Source organism: Magnolia sinica, chromosome 14 (assembly GCF_029962835.1).
Source record: "Magnolia sinica isolate HGM2019 chromosome 14, MsV1, whole genome shotgun sequence".
NCBI lineage: Eukaryota > Viridiplantae > Streptophyta > Magnoliopsida > Magnoliales > Magnoliaceae > Magnolia > Magnolia sinica.
The window spans coordinates 56,022,235-56,044,292 of NC_080586.1; the positions used below are offsets into that span (position 1 = coordinate 56,022,235).

The following is a 22,058-nucleotide window of genomic DNA, read 5'->3' on the forward strand; positions in this document are numbered from 1 at the left end:
ACTGTTTGGATGGCAAACAAACATTTCAGTGGGCCTTACCCAAGGTCCAAGTGACCTTATGAATAGGATGGATTTCAAATAAATATTATGGTGGGCCCTAGGCCCATATGATGGAGCCATATTGATGTATTTCTGGCCGTTGGGGAGGCCCACCTTGATATATATATATATATATATATATATATATATATATATATATATATATATATATATATATATATATATATATATAAGGCCCATGAGATTAGGCCCATTCGACGTATTGGTGGCCCGTTGTCGAGGCCCACTCTGATATGTATAAGGCCCATGTTACGAGACCCATTGTGATGTTTTCAAAGGCCCATGGAGTATGACCCATTGCAATGTACATGAGGCCATTGATGCGGCCCACTTGACTTATATAAGGCCCATATGAGGCAGCCCACTTGATGAACCTAAGGCCGTTGGGACGAGGCCCAATAAGATTTATGTGATTCATGGAAGGCTATTCCTTGGGAGCGGTGTTGGTTTGACGTCCACATTGATAATGTTGGTTAAATGTCCGCATTATAGCTCTCCCTAAGGCCCACTGATAGGCCCAAAATTATGGTAAGAAGGCCGCCTAGGGCCATCTCCATTATATCCAGAGCCCATCTCTTTATTCATGTTTAGTATAGATCCATGATTCATGATCATTCGCACCATATGTATGCCTGATGTGAGGAGTGACCGATCATAGCATATACCTTTGGATAGACTGTTTATGGGCTCCCTGATGTGGAGTCGCCTCATATAAGTGCATGGTATATACAGACTCTGTTGCATGACTGATAGTGTAACTCATGCACTTGCATTAGTGTGATTGTGATTACTGTATGCCCTAGTGACATCAGGGTCATAGCCTCTACAGACACATCGTGGGTGGCTGGATTGGATACCGAAAATACTGTTTCTAGTATCGCGACGCCATAGATGTCCCCGGGTGAAAATCCCTAAACCCGATGGTACCAGAGGATGACTCCAATGTCGAGACCGAGTGGATATATGAGCGCACGAGGGCCGAATACCAGGAGGCCGCGTCTCCCACTGTGTCGTGGTCGGTTGGAAAGGAGTGTGGCCTTACTCGCCCGAGGGTAGGGGGCAATACTAGGTTGAGTTTGACCAGCTCGCGAATGGGTCCGCTATCGACGTGCCGGATAGGTATTGGCAGACTATTGGTCAGGCGGATAGTGAGGTTTCTTACGCTCATTTGGACTGTGCGGCTAGGAGAGCGACAGTGCCATTTGGAGTGTATTGAACCCCGGTGATTATCCAGAATGAAAACTGTACTGATACATGTTGAGAATTGGCATGCTTGAGTTGCATCTCGCATCGCATGGCTGTGTATGGCCGATAGCATTCATATCTTGCACCGCATAGCCTTGGTACGGCTGATTGCATTCATGTGCTCATCACCATGATTCCGCATCACTCTGACCTTGCATTTTGAGCACGTTTATATTGCGCACACACTTACACCACCCTCTAAGCTTTCCATAAGCTTATGCACGATTGATGCGTGCAGGTGACGCCAGGACGCAGTCGCAGCCATAGTCTCGCCGTAGTTGGACCGTGCAGACGAGCTTCTGGAGTTTTGTTTCTTTTATCACATTGTATTTTCCTTTTCTATCGCATTGTACTCAAAAGTTTTTGATCTTAGTGGATTTTGTGGTGGTGTTCTTGTGGTTATTGTTTGTGGGTTATGCTTTTGTTATGCTCATTATGAATCAGACTAATGATTTGAAACCCTCCTTGTAGTATCCCAGGATCGGAACCTGGTGAATGGGTGCCGGGGTCCGAGAATGGGGTTCTACGGAGGCTGTCAGCGCCGGATTCGGCGATCGGGAATTTTGTGAGCCCGGTTTCCGAGTTTGGGGCGTGACAATTGAACCCTGGGGTTGGGGGTAGATAGTAAGCATGTAGAGAGAGTAGGAGAGAAAAATATGTGATTTTTTCTTATAAAGAACTACTTAAATTATATCAATTTTACATTTCAGACCTTTTTTTAAAAAAGGTTTTGGAGAAGCTACATTATTAATCCAAGTATTATCATTCTATTATCTTCCATTAACATATCTAACAACCCATTTGGGTCGATAATGTGAGCAAATTGGCTGTAAGACTCGTAACGTGATCATACCTAAACTATTCACCTCTGGTACTTTTCACTGGTCATTTGACGTTTCTAGCAAGACCCGAATCAAGCGCACAAGTATACACCCGTGGGAATTGAACCTTGAGAACTCGAAACGTACATCAAAATAATGATTAAGTTAGTAGTGAGTAACCAAAAGTGGTAGGGCGAATTAATCTAATTGGGCCAAATATAATCCAATTGGGTCCAACCCTATATTAGTAAACACACAGATTAAGGGGAGCTTACTAACACATATTTTCTAGAAATAATTAGGTATAATCCAAGCACCATTAAAGTCATAAAAGTGTGATTAATCAACTCAAAATAATAATTAAGTTAAGGCTAATAAAGTGCATGTACAGAAGTCAAAATTCATTCTTTTCCTAGATTCAAAGAGGGCCAAGTATTCTATTCTTCTAATTTTCAAAAAATGCAACTTGTGCTTAATTAGGGTGTTATTAAAACCCTTAAACCATGATTTGGTGGGACAAATCATCCCCGAATAGGAGTTACTTTCACCTAAGACATAATCTAAAAACCTCCCCTAATCACTCCTCCCTTTTCTATATATAACCATTCTCTAACCTAAATTTGGCCACACTAGTGCCTAATTTTCAGTCATAGTTAACCATTCCTAAGCTTATAGAGAGAGAGAGAGAGAGAGAGAGAGTGTGTATGTGTGCGAGTGTGATGGTGGACCATCCATAAAAGAGATCCAAAAATCATACTTGGACCGCCAAATTTCTCACTCTTTTGCTCGTATGCACTCCAAACCCTTCATAGGGCCACACATACTTGGATGAAGGGTAGATACAAAAATTAGCTTGAACCAAAACCTTGGTAGGACCCATTGATCGTGGCCCCCACCATGATGTTTATTAGCCATCTAACCAAGCCTTAAGGTCACCAGGTGCTAGATGAAGGGACCACACAAATTTCAGCTTGATCCAAATCACAGATCCTCCGTCATGGATCCAAACCGTCCATTGGTGGACCCCACTGGTTTTGGCAAACCCACACACGTGTATGTATTATATAAAATATACAATATCTTCACACACCTATAACAAAAAAAGAAGAGGAAATGAAAGTGGACCCACTGCTAGCCCCACCATGTTGCATGTGTTTCATCTGTGCCATCCATCATTTTGGCCGATCATTTTAGTGCATGGGCCTAAAAATGATCCAATTCCTAAGTGGAGCGCACAGCAGGGATTTTTGAAGAAAAAGACAAAATAAAATAAAAATAAAAATACAGCAGCTGACGCTGCTGCTTCAGCGTTAACAAGAAAAAAAAAAAAAAAAAAAAAAAAGGAAAAGGAGGTGGGTTCCACTGCTGGCCCCACCACGATGCATGAGTTGCATCTGTGCTGTTCCTACATTTTCCAGAACATTTTAGGCCAGCAACCCCGAGATCAGACGGATCCAGAATTCAGTTGGGCTATGCAACAAGAAACAGTGAGGATTAAATTTCTACTGTTGAAAATTTCATTGGGCCCACCTTGATTTCTATTTGCCATGTACCCATAATGAAAAAATGAAACGAAAAGACAGGTAGGACGCCCAACAGGTGGGACCTGCTGTCCTAGGATGTGACAACGTGGTCCCCATGCTACTATGATCCACCTTGCTGCATGCATTGCACACACACACACTTCATTCATCTGGTGGGGCACCACCGCCATGTTGTACGAGTTTTATCCCCTTTTTCCATCAGGTAGGCCCCCCGAAGTGAAATAGATCCAAGTCTCAGTTGGACCGCACTACAGAAACACTAGTGTCACTGAACAACGTTAAAAATTCCTAAGGTCCCTGAAATGTCCACGTAACACCCAATCTGGGTGGTGGGCCCCACCTAGACACGTGCAGAACCCACCGTGACCCATGTGTTATATACCCACGCCGTTTGACTGTGGACCCCATCACGGTGCATGTGTCCAATGAGCGGTAGTCCATGGGACCCTCCTTGCTGTATATGACCTGTGCGGGCGGTCCAAGTGGCCCACCGTGATGAATGTATTTGATCCACCCCTGTCTAGCCCTAGGGACCCACCTTGTCTGGGGACTCTACAACGGCATTAGAGTATTGGTCCATTAGCCTTAACGCCCACCTTAAATGAATGCCTTGTGGGCCCATCAGTGATAGGCATATTGGGCCTAGTTGGGCTTCCTTGACAAGTGGTAGGATTCCATGTTTTGTGTATGCGGGGCCGCCTTTGGGCCTTACGTAATGTTGGCGGCAATTGATCCCTTGAATGGATCGATTGTGGTTATCAAATGGGCCACCCAACAAGCCCAAAGTATGGGAACTACTAATTGGTTCATTCCAGTGGGATATTGGATTGGGCCTTAGACACTTGGAAGAACAAAAGGATATTTTTCATGTGTTGGTTTGCGATCATCTATACTTGCGATAGTGAGACGTGTGATAAGGATATATGTATGAATGAATGATGGAAATAGTGTTGTTGATTCTAGATTAACAGAAGTATGTGATTTGATGCCTTGAATAATGTTGTTCTACTTTCTAGCATGTCAATCTATTTACTTAAGCATGTTGATGTTAATAATGCTCATGCATACATCATGAAGTGTGGCATGTCTGCAGTATTGATCATGGCATAATCACGTGCATACATATGATATGGATTACTTATGTACATGAAATGGGCCATCGGGCTACGATTACTTGATAGTTATATTGATGATGGCACATGCTAGTCTATATGACCAAGGGCTAAACATGAACATGTTAAGCTGAGTGGCAACTTGATTATAAATACTCTCATGAGCATACACCATAAGCATGGTACATTTGATGAGTGTGACATATTGCACATGGATGCTTGCTGTTATGCGTACTCATAGCATTTACATGGACAGATTGGTGGAATACAAAGATGTAGAATTGGGCACCACAATTATATTCATAGCTACATGAGATGGATATTACAAATGCAGGCATGACTTATGATTTGGATACCCCGGAATGTATGGGGTTGTGAACACCAGAAATGTGAAAATAGTTGGGGAGGGAAGGGCCTCATGAGTCGAAAGTCCCTAAATCTCGATAGTACTGTAACGCCCTGAAAATCGGGGGTCGAGCAGGTACCCAACTCCCGAGTTCCAACGCATCACTTATGCAACATAGATAATGATGATTTGATGTTGTCCATGTTAGTGCATAAAACATGAATGAGATTAAGCTAAATCAGCAAATCATACTCCAGGGACAGTTGAATTTACGCAAGCGGAAGACTGTGATCAGTGTATAAAATATATAAATCATTGTAGGTCCCCAAAGTATGAACGCATTGCCAAGTCAAATAGTTACAAGTATTGTTTCAAAATACAAAATGTCCAAAAAGTGATGGTCCACTACAAGTATAAGCCCTGAAGCCCCGTCGATCAGAACGGTCTATAGAAACCCACCTGAATACTGCATATATGAGAATGCCTCCTCATCATCCTCAAAGTCCGGCTCCGCCTCGCAGGTTGCGCCATCATCTGAAACTACAACAGGGTCTGGTTGGTGTTTAAAACACCGTCCCGTAACGTGGGAGTGAGTGATCAACTCAGTGGAACAATAAAGCAAAGGTTAACATGTTATCAATTCAGTCAAGCAGTAATGATAACGCAATACAACAATCAGGTCCTAAGTACTCTTGTTAATGCAAGAATGATATGAAATAATGATGCATGCCCTCGCCTGCGCTCCCTCAGCGACTTCATCTCATGATCGCGGCATGAAACACTTCCTCAGTGCTTGACCTGCTACGCCAAACGCACACGTAATGCGGTTCATGCAAGTAATTAGCCAGGTTTCTTACTTAGGTTTATTCATACAGCAGGATTGGGAAGCTAAGGTACCTCCCTTATATCATTTCTCAAATGATGATCCATTCTAGGGTTGTCAGTCCTAACCAGTCTCATACGATGTTGCGGTTCTAGGTCACTACAAAGGGCTGGTCACCTGATCAGTGTAGGCCTAGTTTATACTCTATTTGCTACGGAAAGACTCGTTGCCTCTGCGCAGTCTTAGAGTATGCTCGAGGTCACTACTAATGGCTCGTCACCTAGACGTAGGCTGACAGATCGAATACAGTGTCCCATACCATCGTATTCGGCTCACGAGTTTGGGTTGCTCACTGGTCACTACGGGGAGGCTCGTCACCCCAGCGTAGGCCGATAGCTCGATCACGGTGTCCCATACCACCATGCCCGGCTCATGAGTCTTAGCAGATCGAGGTACCAAGGTTAAAGGGGCTTTCCACTGGTGAGTTTGGTACCTTAGATTCAAGCAGTAGCGTCCATACATGGCAAACATACATCGGGTCAATCGGGTTACTTGACGAACTCGACTGGTACGAGCACACGTTGACTTGATCGACATGGAGTGCGTAAGCATTCCGCATGGCCTAACCACTGCCATCAAACGACATATGACTCGGATTCGTCAAACACGTTCGGTGTGGCGAAACAACCTCAGCCACTAACTCAGGACCTGTTATCGATTGCCTGGACTACATCGTAGCCCCACTCACATTCTAAACAATCACACTGATATATAATAATCCAAAACAGCATGTGACAGCCAGTGTAAATATAAATCTTACTTAAGTATTTAAACAACCAGATCATACACATGTTATCACACATAAGCATTTCATCTATAATCACATAGTAGTAAGATAGGCTTCACACAGGAAACTGTGACTACGTATGAGGGGATCGAAAACTCTATCTCAACACCCTCATTAGATACATTACATTGAGCATTTTCTCATTCAGGCATTTTATCAAACACTTAGACTACACATATTACATACATGTAATATATTAGTTATAACACATATTATAGCAAATCCTTCCATATAGGAGTTGTCATACGTACAACAATCAAGTATTCCCAATCAGAAATCGTGGCAAGCACAAATCATAATTCTATACTCATTTAGACATTTCAACAAACACATGGAATGCATTTAAAATCAATATAGTTCGCATATATGTGTATATACGGAAACCCTCGTAAAGCACATGTGATAGCAATCAAGGTAGTCATAAATCATTACTGACATTGAAAGAGTCTTTGTCTACGGCACAACGGTAACCTACAGTACGAAATAGGTTAGCTATTTCATCACTTACATGATTTGAAAACCCTAAAGCAGGTTAGGGTTAGGTTTTCTTACCTAAGAACAGAAATCGGAATCACCCGTATATCGCTACAGACGCGATAGATAAGCGTGTGGAGTGGTAGGATTAAATCTCAAGAATAAACGCCAGTACCCTCTCTCATTCCCTCTCTCTTTCCTCCTCTTTTCTCTCTTCTCTCTCCTAAGGCCCTTATATAAACCCAGGTCTGATGGAAATGGCCCCAGGGCCAAGGTATACTTAGGTTATATCCAAAGGGCGTCTATTTTAGCCCAACGGAGCACTTCTGGTGACCCTTCTTCTGCGTGTGGTCGGACTTAAACTCTCTGACATTGGATATAGGCCAAGTTAAGTTTTCGGTCTAATCGGAATTACAAATCAACCGTGGCGAACTAGTTTCAGTTCAACGGTCACCGGTATTCAATCGGGGCCACAAAGTGTACTGACATGTGTTAGAAATTTTTCCTGATCCGGGGGTGTAATTGGGTCAGATTCTGACGGTCTAAATCCTTATATTTGGACCTGCAAGTGATCGACTCAGTTTATTTAAGTTTGGGTTTATTTCTTAAAGGTATTTGTGTTTCTTACACACTTCGCTCTGGGCTCAAGTTGTGCGTTTCTAAATACTATTAGGACTTGCTTTCCAGGATGGTTGTCAAGTCCAACGAGGTGGTCATATTCGTATAATTTCACAGTTACCGGACTTTCGACATGCGATCCAGGTTCGATACGGAGTTTCGAAGCTCTCCTAAGAGCAACCGGGACTTGAGATTGATCTTAAGTTTTAAGGTAATGCGGCGGTAATGATTCTACACGACTTGGGTCTTGCAGATCATATTTAAAGTGATTAGTGCTAATTTCAAAGGTAAGCTAGTTTAGCACTAGTTAATTCCCACCCAATTTCTAAAGGATTTGGTCCTGCCTAATTTCTGCCTGAGATGGTACTCGGGACTTTGTAAGGATTTTTCCGAGACGTTACAAGTACCTAGGAATGCCTCACCGTTGGGTCGAATGGATAACATGGGTCATGGTGCGCTTGACTCCCGCTACCGAGGTCGAGTGAGAAGAGGTGTGTCCAACTTGCTTAAGGACTGGGGTGTGAATAGGGACTAGTTTGACCCACCGGTGAGGAGAAGTGCAAATGTGGCCTGCTACTGTCATGTCGGGTGGGCATCTTACTAGAGCATGGCGGGTATGCAAGGTCTCACTCATGGCATTTGATGCATGGGTACGGCCCAGTGATTTCCAGTGGTGAGTTGATATGGACTTGGGCATTGGATGTCGTGCGGATGCAACTATGGTTGTGGATTGTTGTATGGTTGTTTGTTGGCTTTGGCATGTGATGCCAGGAGGTGACATGGTGGTGCTAGTAGCATTGGTTATATGACTCAGAGCATGATCATTATGCACGTGCGTTGCATTGTATTACAGTGGTATTGACATCATACCTTACACACTACGCGCGCTCCGTCGTACATGATTCCTTGGCATATTCATCTTACTTGCTTACATGTAAGACACACCACACACGCAGTTGTACTCACTAGGCTTTAAAGCTCATACCTTTCTTTTATAATTTTTTAGGACGGTGTTAGAAATAGGAGTAGCAAATGATGCTTGTTGTGTATTTTTAGACTCTACACTTCCGACTCATTTTGATGATTATATATTTTTGTAAACAATTGTATTATAAATAAATTGTATAATGAAAAATGATTATTTTTCTTGTGATGGAAATGTCAATCTTTATGCTTGATATTTATTAGTTATAAAAAAAAATTACCTAAAAAAGTATGAGTCAGTACGCTGAACTCAGGACTCGGTGTATGGATGTCGGATTTAGGGCGCGACATTGGCGACAGCTAGAGTGGGCCTTACCATGATGCTTATATGAAATCCACCTAGATCAACAAGGGTGTCATCCCATGTTAGGCTCAGGGCACATAAATTAGCCCCATTTGAGATTCATGTGCATCACATGATTGGAATAGTGTAAAAGGCAATCCTCACATTCCAAACTATTTCTCTTAGTGTGGCCCACCCGAATCATGGATGAGCCTAATTTTTAGGCATCAAGCTTAAATTATGGTGTGGCATCTAATAGTTGGAGTGGATTTTATATAATCATCATGGTGGGCCCTGTAAAAATCAAGGGTGGATGTCTCTCTCTAAACTATTTTGTTTTATGTGGCCCACCTGAATTGCAAGTTAGCCAGATTTTTTGTTTACTGGCCTAGCATTGGATTATATATTTAATGGCCGAAGTGGATCTTACATACACGTCACTGTGGCCCCATCAAAATAAGAGTGATTGCCTCTTTTTTAAAGGTCTCAAATCCAACCAATTGGAACATAGTTAACGGTCCACCTACTGGATGAATTCTAACTTGTTAAGATCTTATGACATCCAATCATCCTAATGGGTTAGCCCTAAAATGAGGATTACCCACAGTAAAAATCATTCATATTTACTTATCAAGCGAACCGCATCTTAGAAAACAACATTTAGCCATTGATAAATAGCAAAATACAAGTGTGGCTCCACTTGGTTTGTTTCAATCAGTTGGACATACCTCAATTTTAAATACAGAAGTCAAAATATCTCTGGTTGTTTTAAATAAGAATGTGACCACTTGATTTTTTATTGGGCCCACAATGATATATATGTGAAATCCACTCTGACCACTAGATGTGTAATATCACTTTATCCCTAGGGCCAAAATATTAAGGTGACTTTGATTCAGGTGGGCCACACCAAAGAAAAAAGTTTAGAGAGAGATATCCACCCTTGATTTTTATAGGGCCGACTGTGATGATTATATAAAATCCACTTCAACTATTAAATGACACACCATAATTTAAGCCTAAGGCTTAAAATCAGTCTCATTTGTGATTTAGGTGGGCCAGACCAAGAGAAATAATAGTTCGGAGGGTGAGCACCGACTTTTCCATTGTTTCCAATCATGTGATGCAATTGAATCATGGATGGGGCTGATTTTTGCGCCTTAGGCCTAAAATGGAGTGACACACCTTGTGGTTTGGGTGGATTTCACATAAGCATCATTGTGGGGCCCACTCTAGTTGTTGCCTATATGCTTGCATGACCTACCCAATCAGGCTGCTACATATGTTAACAGAAGGTAATGGAATGTAATACTTGGATTGATTTGGTGGCCTTTTGAAAATCTTTTAAAAAAAGATACTTGAATATAAATTTGATACTAATTAGGTAGTTTTTTGTAAAATTCCCTTGATTAAATCTTAATTCCCTTGTTCTTCCTTTATCATTTTCTTAATTTGCATGAAAATATGGATTAAGTGATGGAATTCTAGGGTTTATTATGCAAATTTAGAATTTCAACCTTACTAATTAATTTTCCGCAATTCCTAGGGGTTATTATGTAATTTTTAGAATTACAATACTTTTGTGTAATTTTTCTAAAATTTTAATGTTAATCTGTTAAGAAGGTTTTCTGTTAAAAAATTCTGGGGTTTTTTATTAGATTATGCATTACAGGATTTTTCACACAATTTTTTACGCTTTCAACACCATATTGTAATTTTTTTAAAGAAATTTTAGGGTTTCAAATGTAATTTTTTAGATTTTCATATTTGATTCATAACTTTGCATATTTACTACTCTAACTTTGATAATGTGCAAATAATTTAAGATAATTAGAAAGTTTTAAACTTTGGTTGGATGATTTATGTACATTACATGTATTATGGATTCAAGGGGATGTTTTAGAAATATTTGATACATTTATTATTGGAATCATGTATCATTAGAATTGTGTTTGAAATACTAGAAAATAGGTAGGGTTATTGTGTCCCTTGGGTCGAAATCCCTAAAACATAAATAGGTGGGCGATCGTTAGTCTTGGATTGGAAATCCCATAAGTCAATCAGTACCACTTGGAACCTCACTGTAGTATCGGGTGGAGACCATCGTCAGGTCAATTAGGGTAGTAGTTTAACCAACTAATGTATAAATCAATCACTCACCGCGGGGCATGTGGGTGAGCATGTTAGGATCATAAAATGTTCCTATAGTCAAGCTAGGTGAGTCATGAGAGAGCATTGGCTGACTGGTGTGAGATGGCCCTAGTGTTCAAAGGATAATCGTACTAAATATTGTTGATTAACTTTATGCATAGCTTGCATTTATTCATTCATGATTTATCTCATATGAGATTGCCTTGAAGTCTTTGTTATTTCATTTTTATTTTTTATTTAAAAAAAAAAAAAAAAGCTTTCATAGATACTTGCAATATTTTGAGATACATGCTTTATTCAAATTGTATAAGTTTTTGTTTCAAAACTTGTAGCAAAATTTACTTACAAAGCTTAGTAGCATGTACTTTTAGAATTTTAAATTTTAGAAATAGAATCTCAAGGATGTACATGAAGAGAGAGTTACTATTATATTTAGTTCTATATCTAGTTTCTTTTAAGCTTTCTAAAATCATTGTAATAGACATTGAGTAAGAATATTAGATTGTGGTGATTATTGGATATGTTAAGATATAAATATGGTAATGATTTAATAGTTAATACATGGATTAATTTTGTTTTTAATTAATACTTATTTGTTAAGCATCGAGATAAGTTATATTTTGTGATTTAGAATCATGTGATAATATATGTGTGCATTATGGAATGAAAACATATAACATATAAGTTATACCTTCGGGCAAGGGATCGAGGTCAGATATATTATGGTGTTGGATTTCAAGGTATAACAATTATAACAAATCCACCTCTAGGATATAATAAACTTCCTATAATAACCCGAATAATCCATACTTGGGTATGAAAAAGTTCAGCTTATTATGTAGAATTTTTTCTCTTAAATGTACTATATGATGTATTCACATATGCCAATATAAAAGATGACCTATATAACTTTTTTTGTTAGGAATTAAGAGGAACATCTTTCATGAAAGTTGCTCATAATCTTTCGAATACGAGCATAAATTGTAAAATTTATAAAAATGCCCTTATGGTCCCATCACATTTTCTAACCAAACCATGATAACCAATTCTGAAGTAAAATATTAAATTAGTGTAGAATAGCTTATGGAACAATTATGTAAAACCAAAATCTCAAAAAGGCCCTTATATCATGGAAATCTAGTGTAATGACACATCATAGCCATCGATCAGGAAATGTGGTCCCAAAAGTAAACCGTATATTCTGTTTGCCACGTTAATAAACCATAAACCTACCATTAGAATTCCGAACGAAGAGGTATAAATGCAATTTGCAAAATGACATAAGAGTATAAATGTTCACATTAACCTAGACCTAGAATGATTAAACAGGCCACTTTCGGTGATCCGATCGAACCCAAAATTTAAAACTAAACTATTGGGTACGATTTGACCATACAAACCAAACCTCTACTATTAGATCATTGTGGAAATACACAAACTAATAAATTAACCTCTAAGCCATTCATTTAGTGTCCCATGGCCATGAAATTATTTTTCCTATACTCGAGGCAATGGACTTGATTTAATGAAGGTCTTAGATTGCACACTTCATGGGTCGATCATAGAAATCTAAGAGAACACTTCGATTTAGTTCAAATTTCACCTAATTAGAAGTTTTCTTATCCTTTTAAAACTAGTTAACTTAAGGCCATACTGTGTGATTGTATCCTGAAATAGTGAGATGAGAACATGTTGCACCAGGTCATCATTGAGGCATGTGGGCTATCTCTAAGAAAACAACCTAGTCCATTCCTGGTTCCCATAAATAAATAAAATTAAATTAAATTTTTTAAAAAAATCAGATTTCTCCTTCCTATAGTGCAATCTCTACTAGTTGACTTGACTCAAGCAGGTGGAAAGTTTCAACTTTATATATAACATTAAAAGGCCCACGTAGGACATGCCAACCCTTCCATTGGTTTCCTGCAACTGGGCAATTATTAAAAAAGGGTTTCTTTCACATGGCCACCTACCTTTTTGGGTATGGACTAAAAACCTCTTGCTTTTAAACTAATTTTCAAAACCCGCTTACCTATTTCATATATGTCCTACAGCCACTTACGCATGTTAGGTACGTGGTCTTAGGTGGGACAGAATTGCATTTGATCACATGTAAATTTCATCCTGCATTTGGAAACGACGAGTAGAATTGATATTATGTGGGATGGAATTGCATTTGGTCTCATGCAAGATTTCTAGTGGATTTTAAAATCTACAACATTTATAGGTCCCACATTGATGCATGTGTTTTATCCACATTGTACATCCATATGTGCCCTTTATATATGACATTTGAGTTGTATATGTGTACAAGTGTGGACGCTGGAATCCAAGGCCGGAATCGACTCGAGGCCTCTTTTCTACAAGTTGCCTCTTTTGAGGGCTTTGCATTGTGATCGATTGATTATGTTTGACCAAAGTCGCCACTAGCCAATTTCTTTGTCTCTACAATCGGCTAGACCTTATAGAAACGTAGGGTAGAGATCCGAAGATTTTCTTCCCTAAGATGATTATTTGGTTATGTGATCAGAGATTCGGAGTAAGAAACCGCAGTTATAGAAATGGAAGGTTTTAGGCACCCACTCTGCCTGTACAAATGTACGGTCTCTACTTCACGAGATCTTGACTGTTCTTGAGGGTTAGGATTTAGTTCTCATATGCTACAATTCAAATATGACATTTCAATATGTTGCATCATTTGTTAAGGATGAAGATATTCATGTTAGGCGGAAAATTATGATAAATATATTAAAGCGTAGCTTAGATATACAAATAACAGCGTTAAATGAAGTGAATTCAACTTTTTACTTATTAGGCAATACTCATTTATTATGAACATATTTTGCCATTTTGGTGATTAAAATAATATGAATATTTTGATGCATTGTCTATAGTTAGAAATACATGGACTTTTCCAAGATGGCTTCTCAAATCCTCCTGCAAAAGGGGAACTTTTCAGACACCTACGGATAAGAAACTGATATTTTATTACCATTACATAATTTTATTAGTGATCCAAAGTGATATATTTGAACATAACATTTTTTTTTTCTATAACTAATTGATAGCTTCATTTTAAAGAAAGTGCAAAAACTCATAAATCATGGTATTAAAAATTTTGAGCCAAACAACTTTCTCTAGCCATGGGAAAAATAGTGTTTTTTATTTTCATTAATTCATTCAAAACAAAAGAACAAATTGCAACGAAGACATTGGATGGGCTCATATACATGCATTATAATATGAAGTTGAGATTACTGAATATAAAGTGTGTGGTGCACAAAATTCATGAAAGTGACTTTTATCTAATAAACTTAGACTACATTAACGATGAAGATTGCCCACTTCCACCTTAGTTGGAATAAAGGAAGAAATATCTAGAAGATGGTAATGAGGAAGTCAAGGTGCGAGACCTAACAAGAGAGCTGTGCAGGTGTTTTGAAAAGGGTTACTGAAAGTTCGATGCGCCTGATTCGCCTGATTCTAGTTCTGGTGTCGCTCAGCACAAGAGGGTAGAACATCCACACAGTTCAATGCCAATGACCATTACCAGATCAGAGGAGACTGAACTTATGAGTGTACCAATTTGCAACCAGCAATGGGGAAGAGCATCGTGGGGAGGCCAGCATCAGTGGCAGTATAGTAAATGGCACACCAGTAAGACATCATGCTACTTATGAATATGAATATGTGGCTATGGACAGTTTAATGAGGCTCTTGAGTCACTTTGTCATTGGAGTACTGGATATATTTCACATGGAGCAAGACATGGAGGATATGGATATCCAAATCCGAGTCATTCGTCACAGTTGCACACGACTACGAGTAAAAGACTCTAGAACTAGCTACTCTTACTCAAGTTCGATGGAGCAGAGGAGGCCGAACTTATGAGTAAAAGACTCTAGAACTAGCTACTCTTACTCAAGTTCGATGGAGCAGAGGAGGCCGAACGTATGAGTGTACAACTCGAATATCACCAACAAAGGGAACAACATCTACAGTAAATGGTGCACCAGTAGAACATCAAATGGCTTATATATATGACTCTGGACAATTTAGGAAAGCTCATGAGGCACTTTGTTGTTGTACTCCTAGATATGTCTCACATAGAGCAGGACATGGAGGATATAGATATACATATTCGAGTCAATTGTCGCAGTCGCAAACCTAGCAGTATAAGCAGTACCAATACGGTGACGGCTAAGACCCTGGCACTGTCATTCTCATTCAAGTTCGACATAATAAATGCCCAGTTGCAATAATGATCATGGCAAGTCATCGCCTGCTTTCAATGACATGACTTTCCCTTGTTATTATGGATGTAGTACCCGTTCTATAGCCGGATGATGATGTTGGGTGACCGTAGGAAGTATAATTTTCTTTATCACGGTGACATGATTGGCAAGTAATGTTTTTATATTTATGTTCCTTCTTTGATATCATTTTATCACTTATGACTTACAAGTTCACTTATACCACAGTTATATTATAGTTGTCTGTGACTATATATATATATATATATATATATATATATATATATATATATATATATATATATATATATATATATATAAATTGTCTCATCTTTAGATTCATGCTCATTTAATTTTATTTATATTGAATCAATTAGATATTTAGAAAATTAGCTATTTTTTTAATTTAAAGTCAGTCTGAGCCCCTCTAGTTGATAAAATTATCAAGCAACCCAAAACAACATCTCACCATAAAAGGCCCATTATACCATTGAAAACGTGTTCAAAACCAAAACCTAAAAAAAAAAAAAAAAAATAGGAATACATATTTAGAATCCTCTCAATTTTTGAAAAATTTCCAATACTTTTTCAGATTTTTTCTTTAAAAATAATAAAAAAAAAAAAAAATCCAGCCATTACAGGGGCCATAATAGCCATTGCAGCTGTAACATGATGGTTTAATGGACAGCCATTACTGTTATTGAATACCTTAATTTCCAAGCTCCCAAATTGAGCCCTAAAAATATATTCGTATCATGCAGAATCATTCCCAACATGTTAATAGTGTTTAAATCAAAAGTACCGATGATATTATTGTTCAACCCGTTCACTGATGAAGAGGAATGGATCCCTTTCACTGTACCATTTCCATTGAACTCGGAAACCAAATTAAAGTCAGTTTCACAGTATAAACATAAACAACATTATGAGCAAACCTCCAACACCACCAGTATAACATCTGTATTCAATACAGTATTACCTTTAAACATAATCACGAGTATGGTAAGGAAACAACAAACCAAGTGTTGTCCAAATGTTCAGTTCTAAGTACTGCACACTAAACGTATAAATTTAAATTTACTTATCTGGTATAGATATAGCTCCCGATTTTGAAGCTTACTGCAAGAATCGGGACCCAGATGAAGCAAAGATATAACCCGGCCCGCCAAATGGCAGACATCCCCTTACCTGTTATTTCTGAGATTGGTTCCGTGGTGGTCACATCAACTCCTGCCATGCCATAGGAAAGGAGGAACCCAACATTACCACCCTTTTGCAGTGACCAGTGTTTTTCGCTGCCTGTGACTGTCAACCCACCACTAATATAGAACATCCCAGCACTGACATGGATTGAACCAGAGTGGGTTGCTGAGTTTTGTCCAACTGATTTGATACTCCCTTCAATGGGATATTCTGCAGCAAATGCTGGAGGTGAAGGTATGGACCCCAGCATGCTAGTGAACCGTTTAGTAAGGGACTTATCCCAACCCTCATCACTTCGGACATCTGCACCAAAAGTGGTAACAAAAACCATGATTCCATAAGATTGACAAACGCTCTCTACACAGAACAAGATTCCTTAACTCAAACTATGCTGTTGTTATAAATAGCTGCAACATTTTTTCTATGGATAAACAGATACAAGCATTTTTGTTTTTTGTTTTGTATTGTTTTTTTGTCAGTTGCCTCAGAGAACTTAAAAGGATGAAGGATTGGCAGTCTGCAGATTGCATAAAGTTGTAGTCCTTGGCCGTCCAGTGTACGTGGGTTCCATGCTCCATGATAACATATATATATTCATCTTGTGGGGCAAATTGTCAGATGACTGATAATGCTGGTAACCCAAATGATGACCCATTGGGTCACACCATGATTTATAAATGGACATTGAAACTAGGCAGGCCCATGATCCACATGCTACCAGCACAAGTCCTTTAACTGGATGGGCCCAGTCCAGTGGGTGCTATTTTTACTAGATGAACGGTTCTGATCACTGAGGGCTCATGGACTACAGTTTCAAGTGGTACCTTGGGCTACAAAACCATTCCTACAAGCCCCGAGAGCAAGTATCATAAGAAATTAAAAGTAAACAGGAACTCGGCCTGGTGCAATTGTAATATAAGCTGCCTTACCACTAATACTGTTGTCCTTTACTCCATGGGCCTCTTGTTTTTGGTTTGAGGAGGAAGCACCTTCCACAATGATTGCTTTTGAGGCCTCTGGCCATTCCAGAGACCTTACTGCAGTCCCACCACCCACCTGGAATGAAGAAATGCATCCATGATCCACCGGTTTCAATTCCCTCATGGTAATTAAACCCAAAAGAGGGGGGGAAGTTTCAGATTGGTGCATTACCTCTGGGGCAAGAATCGAATGGTCCAAAACAAAATCTGCAGACTCTGGCAGCTTCAAAGAATCCAAATCCACAGAGTGCAGGTTTTCATCCGTTGCATCAAAGTACAAAAGCAAATCATCCAGCCTTTCAAACCCTGATGCATGATCAACCTCACCAGGGTTTAAAAGATCATCGAGTTCAAGGAAGGAACCATCTTCAGTCGGTGGTTGATCATGATCAGGAGCATCGAAATACATCAGGCCCTCATCGACCACTTCACCAGCAGTGCAACCACCTTCCATTGGGTTAACAATATCATTCAGCTCCACGTACTCATCTTTAACTGGCGAGTACATCTGATACAGTTCCGGTAAGTTGGTAGTTTCACCCATGCTTCCAAATAACACCAGGTCATCATGAAGTTCTGGCAAGTTGGAAGTTTCACCCGGGCCATGTAAGAACTCTTGGCCATGATGTAGTTCGGGTAAGTAGGTGTTCTCGTCTGTGAAATCACGGAACTTCTGGTCATGCATCCCTTCGAGCTGCCCATGTGCTTCCCCTAAATTGTTGAAACTATCATTCCCATCAAATTCCACCGCAGGGAGAACATTATCATTTCTCATGGCCATGTCTGGATGCTGGAAACAGAAAAATACACCAGAGAACTTATTAGAATGTGTAAACTTTATAGAAAATGAATGAACCAAGGAGCTATGTAACATAGCTTGGCAATGTAAGCAGAAGATAAACAACTAAGGAGAAGAACATAAAATGCACCCAGAATCCAAACATAGATGCACCAAAAATTTCACAGAATGCTCATTCAGGACAAGCATTCAATGTGCATCAGAACATATTCCAGTGATCCAAATAGTTCATGCAGCAGGCCCCAGCTTAGAAAGACAAAGGACAAAAAAGCTATTACATTGAACAGTCTGATCTAGACCAAAAATGAGCCAAAACATTTCCGTACGATGAGCACCCAGGAGTGTATGATTAAGCTTTTCTGGGCTCTCAAGCAGAGGTGAATCATTGGCAGAGTTTGTATTCAATCTAGGAAGATGAAGGAGCCCCTTGTTGTGGACCCTATTGGTGCCATATCCAGACATACGGATGTGTCAGAGCATACAAGGAAGCAAGCCCCAATGTAGGGCCTGACTGGTGTGCCACTTAAAACAGGGAAAGAGCATGTGAAGCAGAGGAGTCTCTGTTGGATGGAAATCCAATTCCCATTCAACAGAGACCCCAGCCCATTTCGACAGTTTTCAACAACTTATCTCTCTGTTTTGTCTAGAAGCCGCTGGAATCTATGGGTATCTTCATCATTTCCTTTGTGATGGTTGTATTAGTAGTTAATAAGGTTCTTTACCAACTAAACACTTGATTAGTTGTAGATTTGTCAGAATTAGTTTGTGGATTACTTAGGTGGGTTATTGGAATTGCAAAAACTTTCCTGTTTTCTGCATTTTCTAATTAGCTTTGAGAGTTGAAGAGTTTGAGGGAGAGCTCAAGAACTCCCTTCTGCTCTAATTTGAGAGGTGTTTGGCATTGCATATCGCAATCCCCTCCACCTAGAGTTCCCTGATCCCCCCTCCCTTTCTTTCTCTTTCTTGCTTGAGAATGTAAAGTCTAGTTTTCAATGAATCAAGCTTTATCTGAGATCACAATTCCAGCATCCGTCGATGGACTGCACATACATATATACATACAAACATGCATGTATACCCTTTCTGCTCTAGTTTGTCAGGTGTTTGGCATTGCAAATCAAAATCCCCCTCCCATGGAATACCCTGATCCTCTTCCCTTTCTCTTTCTTGCTTCGGATTGTAAATTCTGGTTTTCATCAAACCAAGCCAATCCAAGATTACATTACAATCCCAGAAATTCGGGTTTCATCAAATCAGGCCAATCCAAGATTACATCACAATCCCATAAATTATGGTTTTCATCGAATCAAGCCAATCAGAAATTCTTGTTCTCATCAAATCAAACTGAAATTCTGGATTTCATTGAATCAAGCCAATCCATTGGCGGACTTTTTGCCTATGCATCAATACCCTTTCTCCTCTAGTTTGTGAGGCATTTGGCATTGCAAATCTCAATACCGTTCACCTGGAATTCCCTGATCCCCTTCCCTTTGTTGCTTGAGATAGTAAAATCTGGTTTTCGTCAATCAAGCTGATCCAAGATTACATCCCCTCTTGTTAACAAGCTAGGCGCCACATAACACAAAAGAGAACAAGGGAAAAACCAAGAAATACCACAATAAGACCAGGGCCCTATAGGCAGCTATAACCCATCTCTCAAAACATCAGCCATAGAACACCCACGGAACTTATCACCACAATGCCCAACTAACAATCATAGCCAAAACATTTACATTTAACAAATCAATCCGCAATGCTTTACTCTAAAAGATTATTCTCTTCCTTTCCTTCCAGAATCCCCGAAAGCACCATCTCTCCTTCCAACCGTCCAATGCCACACAATACCATTCCAACACCAATTCCACAACAGAATTAGTGAACACCCAGCAGTTACGAATCGTTCAAGGAAAAAGTTCCACACCTCTTCTGCCACCCTGCGGTGGAAATAGCAGTTGATTTCATTAGTCTTTTGCATAGCCTCAAGTTCTTCGTTCATAGGGTGGTAGAAGAATATTTGGTGGTGTGGTGTAATCATAGCTCAAGGAGGTCTTCGGTTTGCTCCTTCTACAACATGCTTTGTCAACTCGAATCGATCAATTGCCACAACTATCATGATGCAGGACAATTAACCACTTGCTCTAAAATCTCGAACTGATAGAGCATGGCAAATTAATCCTTTTATCTTATAGCCCAGGCCTCACATCCCATGGGTTAGGACCTTGGCCGAACCCCCCTCGTGGGCCCCACATCACATGGGTTCCACCTCACACGGGCCGCCCGCCACGAGTATGCCCCTGCAGCCCATAGGCCACCCCACTTGAGCCCGGTGTGAAAATGCCCATGCATTAATCACCCCCGGTGAGGAGTCTCAATTAATGTTGTCAAACCGCATATGCGGTTCTGTGCAATCGGATATGCTTGTGCACAATGTTTGAAATATCGGTATCGCATTACATATCATACCCTTGGGATACGGATACGTATCGGTTATCGCATGGGATTATATCGGTTGTATCGCGTAATGTATCGTTGTTGGAAACATGGGGAAATTGGTCGAATTTTTCAATGAAACTTCAGTGATTATTAAAAAAGACATCAACACACACTTATAAATCAAAAAATTACAAAAAATAAGTGCACATAATAGGTCTATGCGTTGTCTAACTGAATTGATGCAAGTATATTCAAAGTCTATTCATATAATTTATAAATGTATGAAGACGTGTGGAAACACAAACGATACATTCAAAAGCAAAAGAAGAATCACTAGATCGGGTTATATACATGTTTGATTTTATGTTTGGACACAAGGATTGCAAAGAAAGTGGGAAATTTTGATTTTAAAAAAAAATTCCGCAACTCGGCCCATCTCCTCCAAATCTCGAAATTGAAGCTCCCAATCCATGATTTTTCATGCAAAACATAAAAAACCATGGATTTGTAAGAATTTAACATGATTTATAGAAGAAAAAAAAAGGATCGAAAATCGATAATGCTCACCAGATCAAACATGTGAGATATATCGCACTAGTGAGTTTCGTATCGCACAGGTGGGATACAAGATATATCGTGGGATATATCGGCCGATATCATCGATATTTAAAACACTACTTGTGCGCATATGTGATTGCACAATCGCATATGCGGTTGTATAATTTTTTATTTTTATTTTTTTTGAAAAAAAATAAAACAAAAAAAATAAGGAGAAAAATTGAAAAAAAAATGTAGAAAAATATAAGAACTTAGGAGAAGCTTCCCTAAGTCAGTAGATAACTAATATAGTAATTTTACATAAATAAAATAAGTTTGTGACTTGTTAGAAAAATGAATGAAGTACATCAAATTCAACATTCAGCAATATAGTTAAGTAACAAAACAATCAATAAGCTATTTATTGTACAAATACAAATTTGAAGTTACATCTTAATGTTTATTATTTATACATTATAACACTAACACTACTTACAAGTAACAATTTACAACTTAGTTACAATACGTTACAACTTAGTTACACT

At 39.3% G+C, this 22,058-nt stretch overlaps 1 protein-coding gene across 1 annotated transcript in view; it reads right to left on the reverse strand.

Annotated features, from left to right (window-relative positions):
- Nucleotides 1-16,497: 16,497 nt before the first annotated feature.
- LOC131225752 (NAC domain-containing protein 53-like) overlaps nucleotides 16,498-22,058 on the reverse strand; it is a 28,707-nt gene continuing 23,146 nt past the window's right edge. The window contains exons 3-5 of the mRNA XM_058221342.1: nucleotides 17,917-18,534; nucleotides 17,694-17,820; nucleotides 16,498-17,067 (exon numbers count right to left, since the gene is read on the reverse strand). Of these exons, the coding sequence (XP_058077325.1) occupies nucleotides 16,643-17,067; nucleotides 17,694-17,820; nucleotides 17,917-18,534 (1,170 nt within the window). The 3' untranslated portion in view covers nucleotides 16,498-16,642. The remainder of the gene's footprint in view (nucleotides 17,068-17,693; nucleotides 17,821-17,916; nucleotides 18,535-22,058) is intronic.